The following is a 26,117-nucleotide window of genomic DNA, read 5'->3' on the forward strand; positions in this document are numbered from 1 at the left end:
GAATTATTTTAAGTAGCAGAGTGGCCTCAGAAGTTTGGATAAATTAGGCATTGTAGTAGTCTAGCTACTTTATTGTTGTTAGGGGTCATCATGTTTATTTCTGACCCACAGAGACCCATGTCCACCATAATGGAAACACTGCCTGGTCCTGCACCACCCTTACAATTGTTCATCTGCTTGAACCCAGTGTTGCAGCCATAGTGTCCGTCCATCTCCTTGAGGGTCTTCCGCCTTTTCCCTGCCCCTCTACTTGACCAGCATGATGTCCTCTTCTGACGACATGTCCCAAGCATGTAAGAGAAAGTCTCACTAGTGTTGCCTCTAAGGAGTTCTCCGACTATATTTTTTCTAAGACAAAATGTGGACCTTTCAGTAATCCATGCTACTTTCAATATTCTTCACAAACACCACATTCAAATCTTCCTTATTCAGTGTCTAACTTTAGCATGCAGGTGAGATCATTGAAAATACCATGCATTGGCCCTGCTCAATACGCACCTTCGTGAAGAGATCACTGACGAAGAGTACCAAAAAGAAGTGTGGGGAAGAAAGCAGATGGTGCCCAGCTATAAATTGCAATAGGGTCGGGGTCCTCAAGGCTTGTGTTCAAACAGGCAGCCATCTAAGTGAGGCGTCCGCTAAGTCTGCACGGAAGAAGCACACCAGCCTGTCTGATGTTATGATGAGATTAACAAAATCCAAATATGATGCGGGGAAACATATCAGAACTTAAATTGTGAATCCTCAATTGGTAGAAGGCTAAGGAGGACAGTGGGAGCCCAAAATCCCTCTCCAGTGTATCTACTGAGATTAAGGTTCTAGTACATATCCTCTGGACACGGGCAAGGAATTCGAACAGCTTTACTATCAGACAGACTGTTATAAACTTGATTTTGGTGGAATAAACTACTGTACAATAAGATACTCGGCCAGTCAAAATCCCTCTTGACCCAACCTAAATTTACTCCAGGCTTAAATATTTCTCACTTGTTCTATGACAGAAATTTCTTCTCCGTGTTTTTTTAAAAAAAATATTGGTGGTCTTTTCATTACCCTTTTAGATTTTTAATCTTTACATTATTATTATTGCTTTGTTTCTGCTTCATTTTGTTTATGTTGTTTCTCAGTTTATTAAACACAAAGAACGGATGGCTAGAATAGTAACCAGTGCAATGGTTTCTTGGGGACAAGGGTGGGGTGGGGAGAGTGGGGAGTGAACAGTGAATTCAAGAGGGGAAGGGAGCACTAGAACTTGTCTGTTTTTCCACCCGAGGCAAACACCTAATGTATATAATTTCAGAAATGTATTTCTAATTTTCTTTCCCTTCTGTAGGTAAGGGTTCCTGCAGATAAATCCTAAACTGTTGAAACCATTGTGCATTAAAACAAATGTCTTAAATCTGCCCTAATTTTAATTGGTAATTGTGAAACTATTGTTGTTGTGTGCCCGCCAGGATTTCCACTGACCATGACCCCGAGTGCCAGATTAGCATGGTTCCTTATGTGTCATCATGTGCAGTCTTCATAGGTGCAGATTGTCAGGTCTTTTCTCCCTGGTGGTGTAGTGGTTACAAGTTGGACTATGATCCCTCTGGTCAACAGTTCAAAACCACCAGCAGCTCCGAGAGAGAAAGACGGGGCTTTCTACTTCTGTAAAGAGTTCCACAGAGCGTCGCTGTGAGCCAGCATTGCCTCCATGGCAGTGAGTTTGATTCGTGTGTGTTTTTTTGTCAGGTGGCTGGTGAGCTACAACTACAGACTCTTTGGTTTACAGCCAAACTCCAGTCAAACTTAAACTTGGATAGTCTTACCACAGTGCCATTAAGCCGATGCTGACAAGAAGCAATCTTTTAGGACAGAGGGGAATTGCCTCTATGGGATTCTGAGACTGTAACCCTTTATGAGAATAGAAAGCCTCATCTTTTCCCCAAGGTGTGGCTGGTGGTTTAAAACTGTTGACATTGGAGTTAGCAGCCCAGCTTGTAACCAATGTGCCACCGTTATGAGGCAGGAGATCAAATGTTTCCTGCAGGCCCCCAGGTGGATTGTCGTGTTCCCTGGCAATTACCTAATTTGCCAATTTTCAGGCTGTTCGCCCTATGTAAGGTGAATTTCACCTGTGTCTTGGAAAAGGCACACGGTGGTGCAGTGGGGAAATGCTCAGCTGCCACCCACGTGCAGGCCCCCATCATCTCCAGGGCAGAAAAAGTGGGTCCCTGTTCTGGACAGATGGCAACCTTTGAAACCATAGAGGGCAGTTCTGCTCTGTCCTACAGGGTTGCTATGAGTTGTGAGAATCAGCATGACAGCAACGGGTTTGGTTTTAACATTTTTTGTGTGCACCTTAGAATCCAGTGAATATAGTTCAGGCACAATGGAACCTACGACATATTCCCAAGGACTCTACAGTAGGGATACACTGTAGACGTACCTCGATAGATGGGTGGGTGGATGGATGAATAGCTTGAACAGCCGTCAGCAGTTCTAGTTCTGCTGGTAACTTGAAATTCTTATTAAAAATCTATCACTGAGCATGGAAACCTGCCTTTCTGGTTTTTGCTTAATGCCTGTACATGTGGTTTAATATTTTGTTTCGTTTCTGTTTCTTTGCCCTTGGCTAGTGTTTTCTATGAGGCAAAGGGGAGAATCCCTTTGTGTAGCTTTCTGTTTGACATGGTAATGTGTGAAGAATGAATACAAGTAAATAAAGATATAGATATAGTTTCATGTATCTCAATATTATAATATGGATCACAATCAGAAAAGGAGTTTCCAGGCCCCTCCCCCATTTATAAATCTTTATGGTAGAAAACAGCATCTGAAATGCCTGAAAAGAAATGCAACCTTTTTTTTTTTAATAGCAAGTGTTTATTTTGTGTAGACAGCCCTTAAGTCTGTAAACATTGTTTCATTTAAAAGTTGCTGTAAATGCTGTTCACCCCATTCTGGTTTTCCTAAAAACTTGTCAGTGTAAGCCTTCATTTTAAATGACAAATATCAGCTCCTCAATGCACTGGCCTTGGTCTGTTCTCTGAATTGCAGTCCTCATTCAGCAACAGTGCATGTGGCCTCCAGTCAGTCCATCCCCTGACCTTGCGCACCCCCCATCCCCACCCCCCGGGGCTGTCTGTAATAAAGGTATGCCAAGATAGTCTATTCAACTCAAGGGTGGAGATCAGTTGCCATTGGTCTGCCGCTCAGTTCGCATGAGAGGTCTTCAGAAGTTTTGTAGTAGTAACTATTAGACTGCCACATAACTAGGCAACTGAAATATGGGGATGAAGGGTGTGGGCCAGCTGTAGATGAGGTTGGAGTACATAAGTTTCTTGTCTGATCAATTTTATTTTTTAAAGACATTTCTTCTTAGCAGAGGGTGAGAAACATTTAAGACCTGTGTTCTGCCATTAAGTTTTCTGAAACTTTAGTGCCTTATCATCTAACCATCTTCAAAACATTTAGAGGCCATTCATGAACTTAAAAAAGAAAACATATGTTACACTCTCCTACCTACTTGTTTTATATTCCTTTGCTTCTCACATTCCCCATTGCTAAAATATAAGTTCTTTGAATTCAAGGTCTTTGACCTAAATCAGTTTTTAATTATACTTCTTCTGACCCAGTCACCCAGGAGGAGTTTAAAAGTACATGCTAAACAAATCTAAGCTTTTAATGGATGTCTCTGCAAAATCTTTAATAAATGCCTTCATAGAGCCCAACTTCTGGGATCCATTCCAATATATTCTGTTTAGTTTAATCTCTTTGTAGTAGAGAAGCTTGACTTTGCTGGTTTTCTAAAATGTTTCATGGTCTTTAAATAAATCAGTGTAGAGAAATAAAAATAAAAGATAATAATTCTACATACTATCATCTAAAATAATTATCCCTAGGAATTTATAAGCATTACTTAACAGCTCTTAGTATGTATCTATAGCCAGAGGCCATTTTAGAGGGGGGAAAAAGTATCATACTATTTTAATTAAAATAACTAAATTGAATTACATTTAGGTTAAAGAATTTAAAAATCAAAGTCAAACAAATTTTTGTTTTCCCCAAGATGTACTGAAAGCTAAAAGTTGTTTCCAAAAATACTAATGATATGAAAAACAGACATTGCAAAGATCTTTTTAGCTATTCATTGAAATTAGACAATACAAGGGGGCTTCAAAAGTTCATAGGAAAATTCCATTTTTTTTCATTTACTTTTAGAAGCCCCTTGTATCTTATGAAAGATAGTGAAATAAAGTCACTTACATCACCCCTACCTCCGTGTAAGGTAAGTTATATGCTTTTTTAAACATCAGGGTTGATAAATTTGTATTTTCTTTTATAATCATAATTCTTGGGGTTCTTTAATAGTCATACTCTATTTTAATGGACTCAGCACACCCCAATGGGGTTTTTACACCCCTTGTTTGTTCCTGAAGACTACAAGGGCTCATGTCAAAGATGCCCTCTGATAAGATTTTTCCCTAAAACCTTCTTGAGTGCTGACTTTTCTGCTCTGGCTCCCCTTCAGATTCATTCGCTAACATATTGGAGGTGATGAAGATCTCTCTGTAGCAGAAGGATCGGGTTTTCTTCTGTATGTGCACCTTGCCGGTGTTTAAATGTGTGCCATTGTCTCTTTGTGCACACGCTATGCATGCTATGCATAAATCCCATGTGGCTTTCCTTCTAGAAAATTGGATTCTTTGAGCTGGTGGCTACCAGTCAATCAACAAGTACTCTGGAGTCTACAGCCTTTATGCAGATTGGTAGCCTTAGAACTCCCTCTTGTCAAAATAATAGGCAGTGTTATGGGGCACATTTCCTATGATTTTTATCAGTAGCTCAACGTAGTGTGTTGTTGAATATAGTAGACTCTCATTCTGGCAATTTGGGCTGTTACTTCCCCACCTGCTTGTGCCCTACCTCAGCTGGAATAGCCAGGCTAAGTGGCTGGTATGAGACACAAAAAGGACTGTCTTTTTCTTCCTCTGGAGACTGGAGAGAGATGAGGTACCAGCTTTAATAATACAAGACAATCAGATATAATTGGATTGTTCTTAAAGCCAATTAAGAGTACATGTGTACGGATAATTAAAATGGAATTAAGCATATTGTGTGGCAACAAATTTAATAGTTCATCTGCCCTATCTTTGATCCAGAATTTATAAGACATATTTTCGCTTAGGTGGATATCTTTGAAGTAAATCTTTGGGCCTTTGCCAAAGGATTTGCTTATCTTTAAATATGTGATCCTCCATGGCTTCTTATATCATCTTCTTAAGGCTTTCAAGCCGTACTAAATGATGGTAACCTGCAGCATATGTCTTAATATCTTACATTACTCAAAACAAAGGTTTCAAAAGTTTTACATGTTTCTTAATACTCCAATATTTCTCTCAATGAGGAGAATTTTAATAAATGACCCGAGTGCCTTTAGAGAAGACTAGATTTAGGCCATGTAGTAAGAATGCAGTGAATTATTTCCCTTTATTTTTAACTTCCCTCTTTTGCCATTTCTTTCATTGCTGAGAAAATAATCTTCTCCCTAATCTTTCTTGCCGTGTGGTCAGAATTTTTTTTTTTAGTTGTGTATGACTAACTCAAGCACATAGCACACATATCCAGCAGCCACCTAGATATGCATTTCCTTGATTTGAAAATGTTAGGAGTTTGCCTAATTACTGATTTTTTTCTCAATATGAGAGTACATATATTCTTTTTAGTTTTCATAAGTAATATTGACTGATAAATTCCTCTCTCATATTAGTCTCCCCCATTTATTTGGAATAGAAATTAATTACCTTTATAAAGCATATTAGAAGCTTTCTTATCTGTCTCTTTAGACTCTGTATAAAATTAACTGGTGGGAGAGTCCATAGATGCATTAGTAAAAGTTATTTCTGGAACCTTTATTATTTGGACTTTCTGTGTAATAGTTGGTGGAAATTTTCTTCTTCATCCAGTTTAAAACATTTTTAAATGAGCATTTTCAAATTTTCCATTTGCTACGTTAAATTTAGAACCACGTAAAGCTAAAATAATTCAGTTTTTCTGTCTTCAAAGATACTGACAAAAGTTATAGTTATTTAATGCTTTGCCTTTTAGGCCCTGTTTTTCTTTTTTTTTTAATGTGGATTAATTCGATCTGCTTTTAAAGTGTATGCTGTGTCTCCTGTCCTCAACCTTCATTCCTCTCATGTCTGTTGATGCAAGCATCCCCTATCAGTCAGATTTGAAAGCAAAACCAAAAAAAAGTTGTGGTGGTCCTTATTCTTTCTACTTCATGAATCTCCACTCATATTTTACACTGCTTTGTCAAGTATGTTCTGTTACCCATTTGTTTTATTTTTACAATTAAGCTTTAACATATCAATGTCTTTACCCACTAATATGTATCATTTATAATAACCATATATCTTGAAAATCAGCTGTATTTAACACATTTTAACACTGCCACTTAGAATCCAAACATTTTATAATTTCCACTGTAAATTGTTTCCTTTGACTGGTGTTGTGCTCAGAAGTGTGCTTTTGGATGTTCAAATACATGGTGGGAATGTAGGGGCTGAAAGTTATCTGTGTGCTTTTGCTAGAAAACGGGGATTTTATATTATTTTTCAGTTATTTGTTGAGATTCACTTGTCAGTTTGTGTGTACTTAATGATTCTTGAATGCTGAAAAAGAAATGGCTTCTATAGTGTCATGTGTTAATTTTTTTGCTTAAATTTAATCATTGAGTTTTTAACGTCTTCTCCAGTCTGGAGGCCAGGAGCTCTGGCGGTGGGCTGCTGGGGAACCGTTGGTTTGTCAGCTACAAGGTTGCTGTCCAGCCCACCAGCAGCTTGGCTTGGTGGAAGAAAAAGCAGGCTGTTTACTCCTGTAAAGCTTTACAGACTCAGGAAGCCGATGTAGGCTCACTGTGAGCAGGAATCAGAATAGACAGGTTCTTTTTTCGGATGGAGCTGCTGCTGGTTTCAAACTGTTGACCTGTGGGTAGCAGCTAATGCAGAACCAACATACCACCAAGTATTGCAGTATTGCTTTACTGGACTTTTAAATTGTTTAGTACATTTTCTCCTTGTTCAGTCTGAATACCAAGTTGTTTGATCATTGATGTTCTGTGAAAATGAAGGTTAACCACAGCAGATCATAATACGGAGGATGATTACATCATTATATACCTCCAAACCGTTGGGAACCATGACCTACCCAAGTTGAAACATAACCTGTACAGCCAGCGTGAACTGTTGCCTCAGCCCTTAGTATTTGTTACTGTTAGACAGATACTGTTCCTTGGCAAAGTAATCTGATAGTTGAATTTTTAATCGTTTGCTGAAAATGTGAAATACTAGATGAGAAAATTGATACATGAGGAAACATATGTATTTCTGATGCCATTGCTTCATTATCTTCCTTTCTGTATAATTTTTAAATATTTACCTTGTAAGCAATATACAGAGATTATTTTTATGTCATATGAAAATCCATTTATCTTTATTTTGATGGATGGGCTTATTTTGTTTTACTTTTCCCCTCTCTTCTTCATTTCCACCTTCTGTTTTGAGTGATTGGATTTCACTCTATCCGTTTATTTGAAAGTTAGAGTGATGTTTCTTCTCAACATCGGCCTATAAAGTTTTAATAAAATTAAGAAGGACTTCATATCTCTATCTTATTCTCAAACAATGGCAGGGCTGTAATTTTAATGATTCCTTCCCATTTTGGGTGTTTGGTGCAAAAAATAAAAAAACCTCTTGAAAGTGTTACATGCGAGATGTCACTCTGAGGGCTAAGGTGCAATGGTGTGTGAATTGGTTTCACCTGCATTCAAAAGCTGGAGACTGAATCAGGAAGGTCTGAAAAGAATGGATGACTGAATAATATTGCTGGCAAAGAATGGCAACTTTCCCATTTCTGTCAGAAGAAAGGACAAATGTGTCATGGGAGAAGTACAGCCAAAATTCCCCCACAGACTTGAGGATGGGGGTACTTCCTTTCATGTACGTTGTACATGTTATCAGGAAGGGCCAGTTCCTGGAGAAAGGACACCCAGCTTGGTAAATGGAGGGTCAGTAAAAAGAGGAGGGGCCACCATGAAATGAACTGATGTCGTGGCTGCAAGAGTGGATAGAAACACAACAAGTTACTTTGAGGATGGCTCAGGACCAGGTTGTTTGGGGTAGTTTTTTGTTCTGTTTTGCAAAATGTCACTCTTGAGTCAGAAGTGACTCAACTTTACCTAACAATCATTCCTTTTTAGTCACTGAACTAGTATCTGTATATTCTTGATGTTATTCAGTTCTGTTGGTTTTGACAAATACAGGATTTCACGCACCATCGCAGAAGAACACAGAAGGGTCTCATTATCTTTAAAATATCTTGTGTTTCACTTGTACATGCCACCCTTTCTTCCCCAGGGCCTTTAGCAACCACTGATGTTTTTATTGTCCCTAGTTTTACCTTTTCCAGAATGTCAGGATTGGAATCATACAGACAGCTTATTTTCATCATTGCGTTTTTTAATTTTTTTGTTCATTTACCTATTATATGGATTTATCACCATTTGTTTACTCATTTTGGTTACTTCTGATTTTGGGCTATTGTGAAAGAACCTGCTGGAAACATTTGCATGCAGTTTGTGTGTGGACATATATATTACATAATCTGAGTCATAACCTAAGGATGTAATTCCTGAATCATGATCAGCCTCTGTTTACCTTTGTACAAAATAGCCAGATTGTCTTTCAAGTGACGAGTGCCATTTTTATCCCTCCCAGGAATAAAGTTCCTGATAGTGTTCCTGCGGTTTCATGTCCCTGGATTGCATGTTAGGTGTATAAGGAATGCTGGTGGCGTAGTTGTTAAGCATTAAGTGGCGGACTGCAAGGTCGCTAGTTAGAAACCAAGAGCCGCTCCTCAAGAGAAAGACAAAGCTTTCTAGTCTCATAAAGAGTTACAGTCTGGGAAATCCACAGAGACAGTGCTATCCTTTCCTGTGGAGTTACCAGCAGTCAAAATTGACTCAGAAGCCATGAGTTTGTTGTGTGTGTGTTTTCCCATAATGGATGTGAAATGGTATTTTGTCTTTGTTCCCTATTTTTTACAGTGAATTCTTGATATTTTCTCAAGTTTATATTTTTATTTACTCTAGTATTTTTTTCTTAATTTTATTGTGGGCTTGTACAAATCTTATCACAATCCATGCATCCATCCATTGTGTTAAGCACATTTATATTGCTTTTATTTATATAAAACTGTGTTTATGTTTTGTTTTTTTAATAAAGAATTTCTCTCTGGTTTTGTGTCCAGCCTACATATTCTATTTCCATAACATTTATTATGACTTTCATTCATAAATTTTGTTGTTTTTCAGAGCCAGAGAATAGGTATTTTGGGCTTTTTTGCTTATAATTTGTCACAAGTATTCTACTCTATACTTCAGGTCTACAGCAAGCATAGACAGTATGTAAACAAGTGGGCAGGTCTGTACCCTGAAAGAAACATTATTTACCACAGTAAGTATTGGGCTGTGGTCTAGGTCATGAGACATAATTTCTGACCACTGAATTAAAACATACACTTATCATTTCATTCAAATGATGCTCAAAGCTCAAATAACTGAGAGCAGCAATTCTCCTCTGTGACTATCTCCTATTGCACTTGAATTCTCGGGCATGTCACAACCTTGAGTTGAGAACTCAGCACAGCCTTTTCTTTGTTGGACGTCCGTGTGCACTGAGTGGTAGACATAACCTTCAGCATAGTTTTACATCTCCGACATTACAAGTAACACTCCAAAGGAGAAACTTCCATGCCTGGCACATGGAAAGTATACTGTTCACACTGCTATCATGTATGTTTACTAAAATGAGCCTGGCCTTCCTTGTAATCATTGATCCATCACTAAGCCTACAATCTTACATGCATTGTAGGATTTCAGATTATACTTCCAGCATTTAACAAGTGAGTCATTGAAATACCATAATTAAAATACTTCTTAGTGGGTTATTCTCCACAAGGTTAACCGTTTGAAAACACCAACAGCTCCATGGGAGAAAGGTGAGTGTTTCTGTTTGTTTGAACTCCTGGAAAGCGTGACAGCCGTGGAAGCCACAGGGCAGTGGGTTCTACTCGGACCTGTAGGTGGCTGTGAGTGGGCCCGGGCACGTGTCGCTGATCCCTTTGTTCCTTATGCTGGACCTGGTGCTAGGTGAATGAACATGCCATGTCAAGGGGACAAAGGGAAAATTGAAGCCAGTCAGACAAAATGGAAATGGCATGAAGGAGGCTTTGGAGATTTCTATGTTACTTGTGTGAATTAAGCGTATGTATTATCCTGTATTACATATTAAGAATATGTTATTGGATACCTATGTATAGGTGTGTTTTATGTCCCCAGTCTATAGTAAAGGCATACTTTTGCTTACTTCTCATAGGACACTTGAAATGGACCAAAGCGGAGGACATCGACATAGAAACCCCAGGGTCCATCCTGGTCAACACCAACTTGAGAGCGTTAATAAACAAGCACACGTTTGCTTCCTTACCTCAGCATTTCCAGCAGTACCTCCTGCTTCTGCTCCCAGAAGTGGATAGGCAGGTAAGTGGAAGTTTTAGACTTTTGATAACAGTTGATTTACTCATATGTTACCATGATGCATCAGGACTGTTAAGAAAGACAACGGATAAGTGGGCAAATCCCTTTCGAATAATATCCTGTATTTGTGTAACTTTTTATACATATATCTACTGCTATCATTGAATTCTTTGTGGAATCCACTAAAACAGAACCATTTTTCCATCTCCATAGTGAGCCAGTTCAAATTTTAAATAATGGTACACTGCTGTCGAGGGAAAACAAGGGCCTACCCATGCTGGGCAGAGAAAACAAAGAAATCAAACATTCCATTATCAAATAAATCTTTGAAGTAGCTGCTCCTTTGCCCAGAGGGAATATTGAAGTACAGCAATAAAAAGCCAGGGTTTCTAAGAAATTATGTAAATGTTTTTATTCTCAACTCTTTCCAAAAAGCATTTAAAATTTATGTTTGCGGTTGCCTTCTGAGAGTCTATCATCATGAATAAGATTGCCTATAAATAATCACCTTTTATCTTTTTTTCTACTATAACAGGAAGTGTTTTGAGTTATAAGTGTGTTTTTGTATTTTTGACAAGCTTCTAAAGTAAGGAATTACGAACGTAGACTCATAATAGCAGGCATCAATCATCAGCCAATGCTTTTCCTTACAAAATAAAAGAGAACAAATATTTCGTCACATAAACTTTTATTAAAGTCTACAAAAATCATTAGATGTTATCTAGGAAAACTTCCATATGGTTCTTCCTTCAATAAATCCTGACATAGTTACAGTTTCTCATTGTTGAATATAATGGCATGTGCATTTACAAATTGGCTGCTCCTAATGATATACACATCGTGAAATAAAGTGGCCAGGATTGAATCAATATTTTCTTATTACTTTGAATAACTGCACTTAGCATTTTACCTGATTCTGTCTTCTGCTTACTTAACCAATCTCTTCAAACAAACTTAAAATTTGATGAGCAGCTGTTGGCTACCAGTGCTATGTATTTCTTTGTTGGGAACTATAATTCATATTTAGGAAAAAGGTTATTTTAATTTAGGGTAAATTTTATCTAGTTGGGACTTTACCTTCACTCAACAACAATTTATTTAGTATATGCTATAAAAGTTACACGTCTTAGATGTTTGGGATAGTAGACCAGTAACTATTTATTAAATATTATGAAATGAATGACTAAATCCCTTCCCATTTATGTGCATAAACTATATTTGCAAATAACCAAAATATGAGGGATAAATGGTCAAGTTTAGAGAGGAGGGTACCAAATAGTCTTGCTCTTGCAGAACCAGAAACAATTTTAATGTTCTTGAATTAGATGTTGAGAGCTACATAGACTTTACATACAAAACCATGGGAAAGTACCAAGTGACAGGGAGGGCCAAGTATACAGAGAAACAAACGTTAACACAGCGGCAGTCTGGCTTTTTGAAACAGCGCAGATGAATCTGGAAACACAGATTGGAACCAGATTTTGGGTGACGCCTTGACCATGAGGCTAACGTGTCCACACAGTGTCTCCTTGTGTCTGCAGTGCAGGGTCACTGAGGGCTTTTGAGCAGAACAACATGCAGTCAGAGCATTGCTTGTAGGTTATTCTGGCCGCACTGAGGGCTGACGTTAGGGATGGAAGCCCTGAAAAGGGAAGGAATAGCTAGGAAGTCACGTTACTTGTTTCAAAAGGCATAACCAAGGCTTGAATTTGGGGCATCACGTTGGAATCCAAGATGAGGATCATGCAATCATCACCATCAGCATCGTGCACTGGTAGAAATTTTACATTTGTCAAATCATATTGGAAGCAAGATCAAGGGGGACCAAAGCTGATGCTCACGTTCAAACTTGTGTGAGTCGTTACACAAAACTTATATTGGTACTGTATTACCTGCTGACAGTCACATGCCCTCCACCTCAACACAGGTGGCGTTTATCTGTTTACAACTCGATCTCCATTCCAGCTCCTACAATAGGAGTTGGCATGTGTCTTGGGAGTGAATGCTCAGTGAGTCATTTCCAAATGAAGAAATTACAAAAATAGCCTAGGATTAGCCAAATCCTTCAGAGGCCAGAATCTAAACTCAATATATTATTCAGGCTGTAGGAGGTTTTGTTACTTACTTCTTTCTAGTCACGATGAGAAATAAAAATGGATAAAGTATAATACTTGTTTTCAAAAAGCATTTAGTCCACTGGGAGCTTATTTATTTAGCCAAGGAATATTTATTGAACATCCGTTTTATGCTGCATAGTGTTTCGAGAGGAATCAAGGGTGACGCTTGTGGAAGGACGGCGTGCACGACCACCTCACACTGAGACACGTGGTTCAGCGCTTTGCGAGAAGTTGAATAACCAAAGAGGCCCACACCAAATTGAGTGACAAGACATGGGAAACCAACCCCGTGAATATTCAGTTGCAACATAGAGTCCTGCAAAGACATAAGGAACCTTAATCAGAAAGTAGGCATTGGAGAATATTTGTGGTTGAAAGATACTTACATCGGAACTTGGAAGACTTCGAGGTGTTTCATAGGGGAAACTAAGAGAAGTGCGTCTTACCGCATGAGAGTCTGTCCCTTAGCAAGACTACTTGTTCACTGTGCTCTATAGTATTCAGTAGCTCGGTGTGACTAGTGTACCGTCAGAGGGGAAAGTGATGGCATAATCTGCTGAAGGGGAATGTGGTGTCCAACCTTGAGGACGGTGTTACAGATTAAGCTCTTTGAACTTTCTGTGATATCAGTGGGTACTAGCAATTATTTTTCAAGTGAGAAACGGACTGCACAGGATAAGTAAGCAAGTTACATATTTTAAAGACTGGATTTAGGGGAGAAGGGAAGGATCCAAAGGATAAACAAAATAGGGGGACTGTCTTCTTTTTCTCTCAGGAGGATGTGACCCCAGGATTAATGGATTAGGCAGATACCAGAGTGCTGGTTAAAAGACAATTGTTGTCGTTGAGATTCTTGACAAGGGTCTGACCTTGGGCCTTGACCTTGGAAATGAAAAGAATAAATTCCAGACATATTCTCGACCCAGAATAAGTAGGCATAAATGACAGAGTGCCTGTGGGATGGTGACTTCTCAGAACAGAGGAGCTCTGTAGACCTGTCAGCACATGATGCCTATTTATGTTAGATTAAAGTTTGTACTTCCTCCTATCTTTACTTAGAACATTGTCCCACTTAGTTTGATATATAATTTCACCCATTGTACTGCAAGGAATAACAACAACAAAATCCACTTGAAGCCTATTAAAACATAAAGGGTGTTTTTTGGCTGAGAAGGCCTGGAAGTATGTAGGTTAGGATGGGCTTCTGGTTGTTAATTCGTGCATTCATTTATTACCCAGGGCTCATTTAATGATTATTTACTTATTTAATTTTGAAAATCCCTTCCCTTGTTACTGGCTTTATTCTAAAATGAAATCATGTGTTGGCATAGCTATGTGGAGCAAATCAAGGTATTTACACAGATGAAGAGTACTCCCTCACAAAATATGATTTCATTATAAGGTAGGAAGTCTATAACTGGTCTCCCGTGTGTGTGTGTGTGTGTGTGTGTGTGTGTGTGTGTGTGTGTGTACTGTCCTGTCACAGACAGCATTTTTCTGTTGTATGGGGACAAAAGAGACTTCAAATCTCAAATATGACCTAGAGAGATACGTGTATGAAGACTTAACCCCAAAGACAGAGAGGTCTCGGATGTTTGTGAGCAAATAATGCGGCAGCCGTGACGTGTGAGCTGAAGCAGGCAACGCCGGGAGGAGCAGCTTAAGCAAAGGCCCGCCATGTCGGTAGGACTTGATGCAGGCAGCAGGGCCCTGCCTGCAGGGTAGGACATCAGCTTCCATATGGAACATGGCAGACGGAGATGAATAATTTAGTTGAAAAACTCTAGCAAAGGAGTGCTGTATGGTCACAGAGAGATCCGCCCATTCTCCCCCTTGCTGTCCAGGGCCACCCTGTCCTCTGCCCTGTCTCTCAAACCTAAACAATTTTCCGTCTGTAACCCTTTGGACTTCCCATCCACCAGGTGTCAATGACGTCTCACACCAGCGTTTCTTGCCTCCCCTCCCTTTGGAAGAATCCTCCGTTGGTGGCTCTCTGTGTGGTTTATCTGTTGAACGTTTCCCCACTGCTCACCGTGGTCTGAGGAGAGGATTTCCTGCTGCATGTTGGTGTAGGATGCTCAGAGATCAGAGACCCAGGTTCCAGCAGGAGAGTAAAAAAGGCCAGGAAAAGCAGTTTTTTAGAGTATGATAGGTGTTCAGCCTGAGCAAAGAGTAGTTGCTGAGTAGCATTGAAGGCCCGTGTGGAATTAGATGGCAGCGGACAAAGTCAATTCTGTATATTTTCACCCAGTAATGCGAAATATTTGGGTATTTAGCTTGGTAGGAAGGAGCCCCGTTGGCCTTGGTCTGATATTGGGCCACTAACCCAAAAGTCCATGATTCAAACCCATCAGCTGCTCCCCAGGAGGAAAATGAGGCTTTCTTTTCCTGAAGAGATTGGCAATTTCAGGTCACTGCGAGATACTCACTCTGAAAGTCGTGGCTTTGGTTTGGATGTGGCATGGGACCAAGTGTGCCAGGCATTGGACTTTGCATGGCTTGGAGTCTTAAAAAAGGATGCACTTGGACGGGTTGAGAGAATGAAGACTTATGAGGTGCTTATGAAAGTGGTTGCTAGTCCAGGCTGGAGAGGGGAAAAAAGAAAAGATCAGAAAAAATGGAGGTAGGGGAAGTTGCCAAAAATGGCAAAAGGTTCTGTAGGGAATGAAGTATGATGGCGACTCGGAATAGCACAGATGTGGTCATCTCTATGTGCACATATGTCTCAGAAATCATCTACCTGGCCACGTATTTGGTTCAGAGAACAAAGAAAAAGTTGAAGGGGTGGGGTCAGTGTTAGTACAGTGCTTCTCGGTCTCATATAGTCTCTGAGTTGGAATGAACTTCATGGCGGTGAGTTTGGAGTGAGGGAGGGAGTGACTAGCAGGTGGAATGATAAATAGCTCTTCACTCGGTTCACATACAGAATATTGGCTGAATACACTGATTGGGTTTGTAGCCAGACAGACGTTTGTGAAGAACTCTGCAAGATGTGCTTGGAGAATTATTAGCACCTCCTGGATTATCTACATGAGTAGATAGTGCCTGTCTTTAGAATTGATACTTTATGAACTGTGTTTACATAGAACGATTTTGTGACCTTTTAAAACTAGATGGCAACTGGCGATATAAATGTCAAGTAAGGGGAGTCTTTAGGTTTTTATTACATTTCCAAATTGAACCTCACTGATGAATAGGCTCTTGTCACTTCTGCCATCCGAATCATTTTTTCACTGATGCTCATCTCTGCTTCCATGAATGGTACCCGAGCCATTTCTCCAAATACTCATACCACCATCTCCTAACTGCTTCTAAATAAATTATGCTTATTATCCTTTGTCCAACTGATAATTGCAGCATTTTGATTCATGCTTAGGAATCTCCAGATTTGCAGTGCATTCCTGTCTGTGAGCCCATGGTCTGTTATCCGACTCGTCACTGACGGGGATGTACTGTGCAGGCTCTTTAAAATCCCATCCAGCTATGTGCTCTTCAGGCTTCTCCACTCACTGGCAATAATGCACATAATTTTAACTGTGGAGAATGTCATTAAACTAAAATGGAACATTTACACAGTCCCCTTTGCCGAGAATTTTGGACTAGGAAAATGAATGTGTATGTCAGACATTTTACAGCCCAGGAGAACATGATTTATTGATTTCTGATGGCTCTGTTGGCATCAGTGTATATATTTAAAGAAGTCACACAGCCTTTATAAATGCAAATGGGAAAAGGCTTTCCATCTTTTTTCCTCCATGGAAATAGCTCATACATTTGCAATAACTCAGGGCCTCTTAAAGATTGCTCTATGTACTGTATATATTGATTTAAAAATTATACTGTTATTTTATTCCACAAATAGCATATATAATGAAATGTCAATTTACCTAACAGGGTATAAAAATTCAAACGTATTAAAGATATGAAAAATAGTTGTATCTTAAGCCTGGGGGTAAAAGTAAGTATGTACTTGAGTTGTAATTATTTTAATGGAGCTGACACTTTGACTTTGTCCTTGCTTCTGAAAGCATGTCTTCAAGTACTTAGGAAATCCAATATTCCTTGTTGCCTTAGCTACTTACTGGTGATAGTAAATCACAGGTGGCCAGAGATACTCTGGCAGATGATGCCTGGGTATTTCCATTCTCATTTGAGCTTTATGTTTATGGAGGAAGCTGATTTTTATCTATATGTTATTCATTTCTTAGATAACTGGAGAGTTAACATCAATTCCTGGTTCAGTGTATGTGAAATAAGGTATAAACTAGATTGAATTACAGATTTGCAAGTAATTGGGTGAAATATACAGTCCAACAAGCAGAGTCAATTTCAGCCCCCCCAGTGCATGATGGTTAATAGAGAAAGGCATCATCTTAGGCATCAAACTGCTGTCCTTTTCTTTATGTAGGAACTGGGGCATCCGCATACTCCTGATGCTGTTTAATGACTTACTAGCATATCAGGTCATTAGGTATTTCATATTATCTCACATATACATAATTTAACATCTAATTTATATACAACACAGGGGCTTGTGTGCAAACGCACACACAGAGTATTCAACGACCAGTTTATATAGGAATGGAAAATAAGGACTTTATCCTTACATTAAGAAACCCTGGCGGCATCATGGTTTAGTGTTCAACTAGTAGTCCACAGTTGTGTGGTTTGAACTCCTCATTGGCTCATTCCCTCCTGCAAGGGAAGAACTGGAGATGACGTCAAACAGATGACAGCCTGGGAAATCTGATGGCGTCTGGCGATTCTGCTCTGTCTTCTGTGGTCGCCAAAAGTTGGAATGGACTCCACAGGGCACAGCAGCAGTCAGTCCCAAACCAAAGCACGTCCATTGCCAACTCCTACCCGTAGCAAGTTGGGCAACAGAGCGCACCTGCTGCGTGGGGCCTCCACGGCCCGTATCTGTCCAGAAGCCGACTGCCGCACCTTTCTCCCTCAGAGCCCCGGGAGCATTGGACCCACTAACATTTTGGTTGGCAGCTGAGTACTTAATTTTAGGACCCCTCCCCCCCAAGAACTTCTCTACCCATAAGAAAAACCTTATTTTATACTCAGTGCCTGTCCTTTTAGTAAGCAACTTTCTAAGGCCATTGTCACCACTGACCACTGGGAACAGGTGTCATTCAGAGATTCAAACTTCATTTGGGTCAAGGAAAAAGACAACTGATTTTACTTATAAAATCATCTTTGAGCCCCTCCACATCCACATGAAACTCATTGCAATCCAGTTGATTCTGACTCAGCAGTCTTATAGGACAGAGTTGAACTGCCTTGTGTTCGTCCAAGACGGCATATTTACAGGAGCAGAGAACTTGACCTTTCTCCCTCAGAGTAGCTGGGGTGGTTTTGAACTGCTGATCTTGTGATTGGCAGCCCAACGCATGACCCTCTACGACACCTGGGCTCTTTTTGAACCCTTCTTAGTGATTACACAACATATAAAAATATTACAGGTGAAGAAAGTACTTTCATTCCAGTTGTAAAATTGATTAAAGACCATTGTAAAAGAATGAAAATCAGTTATAAACTGGATATCAGGGTACAGTAACTGGTTAAGCACTTGACGGCTAACTGACCGGTTGGTGGTTCAAACGTACCCAGCATCTCTGTGTGCCAAAGACCTGGTGATAGGTTTCCTTAAAAAGAACCCCAAACAGCCCAGGAAGCCCCGTGGAGCAGTTTTACTTGGTCACAGGAGGCCAATAGGCGTGGGAGCGGGCTCAAGGGTTTCTGACCACAAGAATAGAACCCTTGTGTAAAACATTCATATGTAACTTTCTCCCCTGCTTCTACATTATTATTAAGATGACATTAGCTTTACTCCACGAGATAGAGGAAGCATAACACCCTGATGCCAAGCATTTCTGCAGCCTGTACTGAAGGTAAGACTAACCAAGACACCGAAAAACCCACTACCATCTACTCCATTCTGATGTAGAGTGATTGTGTAGGGTTTCTGAAGCTGTAAATTTTTCCTTGGGCACATAGTTGCATCTTTATCCTGTGGAGCAGCTGGGAGCTTGACCCACCAGCCTTGTGGCTAGCAGCCAAAAGCTTACCTAACGGAAGGTAAGATTAGATTGAGGGCGGGGGAAGATGCTTGACGTGAGGATGGAAGATAAGCTCTGTGGGATGTTACTGGAAGGATCTGGATATTTAGCCTGGACCCAACCAGCTCCCAGTCACAGGGACCAGAGACAAGTGCGGAGCAGCAACTCTCAGTCCTGCTGCTGTTTCCTGGAGAGGCTGCCAGGGTCGATGCTCTGGAACAGCAGAATCTCAGTGTAGAAATGTTAGCAGTCTGTACTTGTTATGTGCCACTTTGTGTCCTTGGTCCAAACACACAGTGATGACTCTGTTAGCTAATGGGAGACCCAGCCTTCGTTTCTTTTGAGATGAGTAAGACTATTTTTTTTTCAACCCATGACCCAGACCATTCTTCAAAAATACTTGAATCTGGACTCTAGCAAGCATCAACTGAAGTTAACATGTACCTTCTCAGTATCCCTTTATCTGAGCCTGAAAGATTTGTACAAAGTACAGGAGCACTTATGACAAAGCATCTCAATAGCTAACTGATCAATTATCTACCGACTTCTTCCTCTTAGCATGAAAAAACAAAAACAAAAAAAACCAACCCAGAGATAAGTAAATCGATGCAGGAGCTCTTTGACAGTTCAGAAAAAGATCTAGTGACCATGTAGCGAACAAGGCTCTCTGAATGGTCCAGCAGGATAAAAATCACCCCAGGCCAAGCTCTCTTCAGGAATTAAAGAGGTCATTCAAGAGAATCCACGTATTTTACAAATTGTAATTGAGTTTTTACAGTGGTCCCTGTGTTGTGTTAGCCATTGGGGAGAGCATGTTTAATGACACTGCTCAGAGTGCTGCCTTCCTGGAATGGCATGAGAGACGACCACCCTGAGTGGTGCATGTGTGTGATGCTTCCTGGAAAAGGGGGAAAGGATCATGAATAGGCACGTGAATGAGTTTGATGGCTAGAAAGCGAAATGAATGTGATTTTTAAGGCTTTCTCTTGATTTGTTCTAAAGGTTGAAAACCCTTGAGCTTATTGGTATAACCATGGAGAGAAATGGTAAATAAAGAAATGTTGAAGTTACAGAGGGGACAGGGCCTCGCATAGAGCAAGATCCCTGTGAAGCAGACAGGCTTAATAATAGAACCTGAGTGAGGTGGGGCAAAGAGCTTTCAGATGAGAAAGTTGCAAAGCTGGCCACTCCCACAAAGATGCACAGCCTTGGAAACCCTTTGTGAGGTTGCTATACACATACAATAGACACACGCGCGCGCGCGCGCGCGCGCGCGCATGGGTGGCCTTTAAATAATTAGTGGGAAAAGGGGATTTAGAGATGATAGAATGTTCTCAGAGTCCATGAGATGCGTTATCACCATCCTTATCTCTAAGGAGGATTCTGTCTGTACTACTAAGACAGATTGGATTTTTTTCTGGCAGTGCATGAGACTTTGACTATTCTTTTCTGACCCCATAATTCAAAAGCATCTCCCTTTCTCCGGTGTTCCTTATTCATTGTCCATCTCTCACGTGCATGCCAGATGATAAACACCAGGCCATGAGTCAGGCCCACTTTAGTCCCCAAAGTGACATCTTGCCTCTTTAGCAGTTCAACGAGGTCTTTTGTTTGCGGCATGTTTGCCTGATGCAGTACAGTCATTTGACATCCTGATAGCGGTTTTCATTGTTGGTGGATCCAAGTCAAACGATTTTTTTAAAAACAGCCTTACTGGCATATAATTCACACATCGCACAATTTGATAGTTCAATAAAATGCAATCTTTAAAATCTTTGGTCCTTGTCCATGTATCATGATGTCCACTTGTGAGGCTTTTTCTTTGACGTTGACCGTGTGATGCACACCGAAGGCTGTGGTCTTTGATCTTTATCAGTTAGGGTTGAGTCTTTGCTTTTGACAAAAAAAGAGCAAAGGGTTGCAGGTGTTACTGAGTCATTTTCCAATCGGACACAGCCTTCTTTCCACGTAGCGTATTCTGCTGCGAGTATTTGCTCAACGTGTGGATTGATTAACTATAGTTCAAGGATACAACCCTGACTTACTGTTTTAAGCCTTCCAATATCTCCTTGTTCTGTACAGAAACTGCCTCTTAGTTTATGTCTAGGTTCCACATGAGCACCATGATATATCCCGGAATAACAAACAGTCTGTTGACTTTGCATAGTCAATACAACATAAGCAAGCATTTTTCTGGTATCCACTTTGTTCAGCCAAGATTCATCTGAGGTCAGCAGTAATCTTCCTTGTTCCACATCCTCTTCTGAATCTGGTTGAATTCCTGATAGTTCCCTACTGATGGGCTTCTGTAACACACACACAATCTCGTTAGCAACATTTTATTCAAATCATGTGGAGCCATTTTATTAAGAGGGTCACTGTGAATCAGATTTCATGGCAGTGGGTTTAGTTTCATTTATTTTGGCCACTCAGAGCTTTTAAGTATACGAATTGCTTTACCCCCATTATTCCTTTCCCGTGAGATATGTGTCTCTTTCCTAGGAGCTAAAGGAACAATGATTTCCTTTTCTTGACCATGTCCCCTGGGATAAGGAAGAGATGTCATGCTGAACTGACAAGTAGAGAGGTGGAGCTCCTTTGGGAAATTCGCACTACAGCTTCTTGAAGTGGCCACTAAGATTTAGAGCAGGGGTCCTCAAACTTTTTAAACAGGGGGCCAGTTCACTGTCCCTCAGACCCGTTGGAGGGTCAGACTATAGTTTTTTTTAAAACTACGAACAAATTCCTATGCACACTGCACATAATCTTATTTTGAAGTAAAAAAACAAACGGGGCAAAAACACCTGGCCGGCCAATTAAATGTTCTTGGCGGGCCACAGTTTGAAGACACCTGATTTAGAGGACTGGATTAAATAGTTGTCATTTGCTATATGCTCTTAGAAGGTTTTCCATGATGGTGGTGGTGGTAGGGATGGGGGTGGATGCCATTCTTTGATGTGGTTTTTAAATAATGTTCACTATATGGTTGTTTTTCTGGGAAACAGGTATACAGATCTCCACCACATTCTATAAGTAGAATTCCACTACCTTTAGATTTTTAATATACCTTTTATAAATGGTAATATATATTGGTTTAAATTTATCTTTGCTAGATTACCAACTGTGTCAAGCAATTTATTTAATTAACCACCAGTTTCCCAAAAGTGATACATTAATGATGCATGGATTTTCAAAATGTGCTATAATGAAGTAGATACTTGATAAATATATAAGTTTAATTAAAGCTAGATGCCATCTTATTTCTATGAGTAAAAGCATCTAAAATGCTTTGTATTGTTTCTATTATTTTTAAATTCAAATTTCTAAGACAAAAGTTGCAATTTTACTTATGCTGTTTAATATTCAGGAACTTGGAAAGAGAGGGTTATATTAAAGTATAGATTCACTGAAATACAACCCAGGAAATTGTATGGCTTGTTTTGTTTCTTTTCTTCAAAAAAAGAGTGTATTTTGTATGGTTAAATCTTTAAATCATCATTCCTTCCCATAATGTTGGTGAATTTTATTTATATATGCTTTGGGGAAGGGGATAATTAATTTATATTCAGTTTTCAATAGTGATGATAAAGTTGCATTTTTCATCCATAAATATTATTAACCTGTTTATATGTATTTCTTCTTTGGTAGACCCTGAAGATAAGATAAACGTGTAGTTTATATTTCTGTATTCAAGGATTTTCCCATATAGAAGGATAGTTAGGTATATAACCTTGTAAAATTTAAAATGCTTTGTATTCTTTCTATTATTTATACATTCATATTTCTAAAACAAAAGTTTTAGTGTGAAATGTTCAAAATATGTCATTAATAATGTGGGTATTCAGAGATAATAGTGATACTTAAAATTTACTTCATTTATTTATATTTTTGCATGCAATAATTTTTCAACAGTCCTTTACAGATTTTATTTTAGGTCATTTTATTGGAGATTCTTACAGCTCTTATAACAATCCATACATCAATTGCATCAAGCATACTAGGTACATTTGTTGCCATTATTATTTTCTAAACATTTACTTTCTATTTGAGCCTGTTGGTATCTGGTCCTGTTTTCCTCCCTCCCCCCTCTCAAGACCCCTTGACAAATGATAAATTATTATTATTTTCATATCTTACACCGACCACTGTCTCCCTTCCCCCTCAGTTTCTGTTGTTCTTTCCCCCGGGGTGGAGGTTGGGGTGGTTATGTGTCGATCATTTCTGTGGGTTCTTCCTTCCTCCTCCCCTCTCCCCACCATCCGCCTACCCTCCTGGTATGGCTACTCCCATTTTACAGATTTTTTAAAGTGATGTTTTAAAGGCCAAATATTTAGTTTTCAAAATGTGTTGTTTTATATTTAGCGGTATCATTTTTAAATGGCCAACAAAAAAGGCTGTATTTATAGAAGGCTGAGAAACTACTTCAGGTGGTCCCAATTCCCCCTTTTCTTCTGTCTCATCACGGGGTCTTTTCTGGAGCGTGTTACTTTCCGTACCTGTGCTTCTATTTAAATTATTCTTGTAGGGCTTTGCCTATCCAAAAACTCCAGTGAGAAGGAAAAAAAATCTGTTTCTGGAAGCCAGAAAACAAGAAATCTGCTCACCTGGCTTGAGTAGCTATTATTTCCACTCAAGTCGTGTTGAAAATGTTTGAGAGTTTAGCTCTACTAATGAGGTTTAATATATGAATATATATTAAATATGCATTTGACATGTTGAGAAATAAGGAATGTTTGTATTTGATGCAAAATTGTATATCACAGGAGTGAAAATAACTTTCAAGTAACAATAAAGCTAACATTTAATGTGTTCTTAATATATATAATGGTATATTTCACTGGAGAAAGTTTTCGGATACCATCACACCAAGTTTTTACACAGGCAAGTTTCTGAAAATTGAGAATACATTATAAGTTTTCTTCTTTAGCTGAAAATATGTTCTCTATATCAAGTGAACATGACAGTGGTATTCAAATTTTTTTAGATGTGATCAATTAGCATAAGCTTTTATTTTATATAGATAAGCCATATGTACCAGAAAATCAACTTCGAATTCTCATTTTTTTAACATCCACCAAACTATAGCTAATAGCAAAGAATACTAGGCCTACATTATTGTTTTCAAGTTAAAAAATATCCCTCTGATTTTATCAGTGAGAAGTCTCCCAGATTACTACCTTGTCCCTGCCTGCCTGAGAGCACGGCTGGTGTTTAAAAAGTGGGGTAATGTGTGTGTGTGTGCATTTTATTTTTTACATGATAGCTTTATTGGCTGTAAGTTGCATAATGAGTGTCCAAGTGATAGTTGTATAACTTGATGATTTTTTAAGTAAACATACCCATTTAACTGGTGTATAGATTAAAAAGAAAGCAAACGTATCTACCATTCCAGAAAACTCCCCTTGCCCTCTTAAGCAACACTCACACAAAAGTAGCCACTATCCTGACTTTTATGATGAATATTATTCAGTCGATCTTTAATTCCTTAGATGCCGTTTGATACCTGCTTGGGTGTTGTCTAGGTCCATATATATCCGTGGTCCCATAAGGTTATAATGGAATTCAGAATCCTAAGAGGACATAGTCGAAGTACTTTGCTATAGACAGGATGATCTGTAGATCCAGTTGTTCTCTCAGTAACTCTCCAGGGTCTCTTGGTGCCCTGGCTGTGTGACCAGAGGCACCCATTTACACAAGCTGCCTAGGCTATCTTGCTCATTTTAGCCAAGGGCCACACAGACACTGCTTAAAGTACTGAGGGGACTTCTCCACTGAACCCACTGGCCCTCCTTGGCTTAGATGTCCTGGGTTGATAGTATGTAGTGACAGGTGCCAGGCTGTAGAGGTGGATGAAGGAGGGGTAGAAAAGAACAGGAGGGAGGGTGCGGGTGGGTGGGGGGGGTAGATTAGGGCTGGTAGAGTTTAAAGCTCATTAGGGAGACAAGAGGAAGGGGAGGGAGCCAAGAGTAGTGGGCTGGCAGGCAGCTGCCCTTTGGAAAATGAGTTCCCACCATGGCTGATGGGTGGACACAGGCAGAGGGCCGACCACCAAGTCACAGTGGTTTCCAAGCCAATCAGTGACCATCATGCATCTGCCTCACTGTATATAATATAGTGTTTACAGTGCAGCCAAATCACATAGCATCCTAATTCAGATAAAGTACCACGGATGTTAAGTGACCCATAACTGCTGAGCTTGTGAGATGAATCCTTTGAACAGTGCCTTGTTGTTAGTGGCTGTGGAGTCAGTTCTGACGCAGGAGAATCGCAGGTGTGACAAAGTACAGCTGCATCAGATTTTCTTACCTGTAATGAAAACAAAAATAGATCAGGCAGGCAAACAGTCAAGTGCAAGCCTTGTGCTACTAAGGAGCACAAATGTCCCTGTGTGTGGCAGAAAGAAACTCCTAGATTCTCATTACTGTAACTTTACCATGATTTTCTTACTTACTCTCTTGTGAGATTAGAAGTTGTTTCCTGTCTGGGCCTATTTGGAGTGGCACTGTTGTGAACATCTCTGTGTGTCTGCCTTTGATTCATCTAAGAGGCTGAGCAGACAGTGGGTTATGCACTGGGCTGTGAGCTGAAAGCCACCAGCTAGTCCTCAGGAGGAAGATGAGGCTTTCTGCCCCCATTCAAATGACAGCCTCAGGAACCCACGGGACTGCCCTACTCCGCCCTACGGGGAAGGCGTGAGTCAGAATCCATTTGACGATAATGAGTTTCGGGTTTGGTTTAAGTACAAAATGTTCTGGGATCTAAAAGAACAAAACAAAACAAATTCACTCTCATTGAATCAATTCTGACTAATAACAGCACCGTAGGACAGAATCAACTTGCTTCTGTGGGTTTTGGAGGCTGTACATCTTCCCAGGAGCAGAAACACTGCATCTTTCTCCCTCAGAAGGTCTGATGGGTTCACACTGCTGACCTTGTGGCTCAGGGCCCAGCATGTAACCCACGAGACTGTCGGGGCTTTTGGTGTTATTCAGTGAAGCTGCCAAAACATGATGGGAAAGGAAATTAAAAGATACTGGATTTTTCCATGAACGCTTGGAAACCTCCTTGCATGTTTAAGAATCAAAGTGCTGGATTCAAGAGAACATATGTTCAGCTTTATTAGTGTTAAACTATTTCCCAGTACAGTTATATCAATTTGTACTTTCCACCAACGGTATGAAAGCTTTCAGGTGGTACATATTCTTACCAGTATGGGATAAGATAGCGTAAGTCTTTACAATTCTACTTTGTGGTTTTCATTTTCATTTCTCTAATGACTTGGGTAATGAACCTTTTATAGGCTTTTGGATATTTGTATTTCCCCCTTTTAAATCACTACCTTAAAGT

At 39.8% G+C, this 26,117-nt stretch overlaps 1 protein-coding gene across 1 annotated transcript in view; it reads left to right on the forward strand.

Moving 5' to 3' along the window:
* Positions 1-26,117, forward strand: part of ASXL3 (ASXL transcriptional regulator 3) — a 171,837-nt gene that overhangs the window by 87,504 nt on the left and 58,216 nt on the right. The window contains exon 9 of the mRNA XM_045296281.1: positions 10,425-10,588. Within this exon, the coding sequence (XP_045152216.1) occupies positions 10,425-10,588 (164 nt within the window). The remainder of the gene's footprint in view (positions 1-10,424; positions 10,589-26,117) is intronic.

Source organism: Echinops telfairi, unplaced genomic scaffold, assembly GCF_000313985.2.
Source record: "Echinops telfairi isolate 266 unplaced genomic scaffold, ASM31398v2 ScPeMD7_7400;HRSCAF=8409, whole genome shotgun sequence".
Lineage (NCBI taxonomy): Eukaryota > Metazoa > Chordata > Mammalia > Afrosoricida > Tenrecidae > Echinops > Echinops telfairi.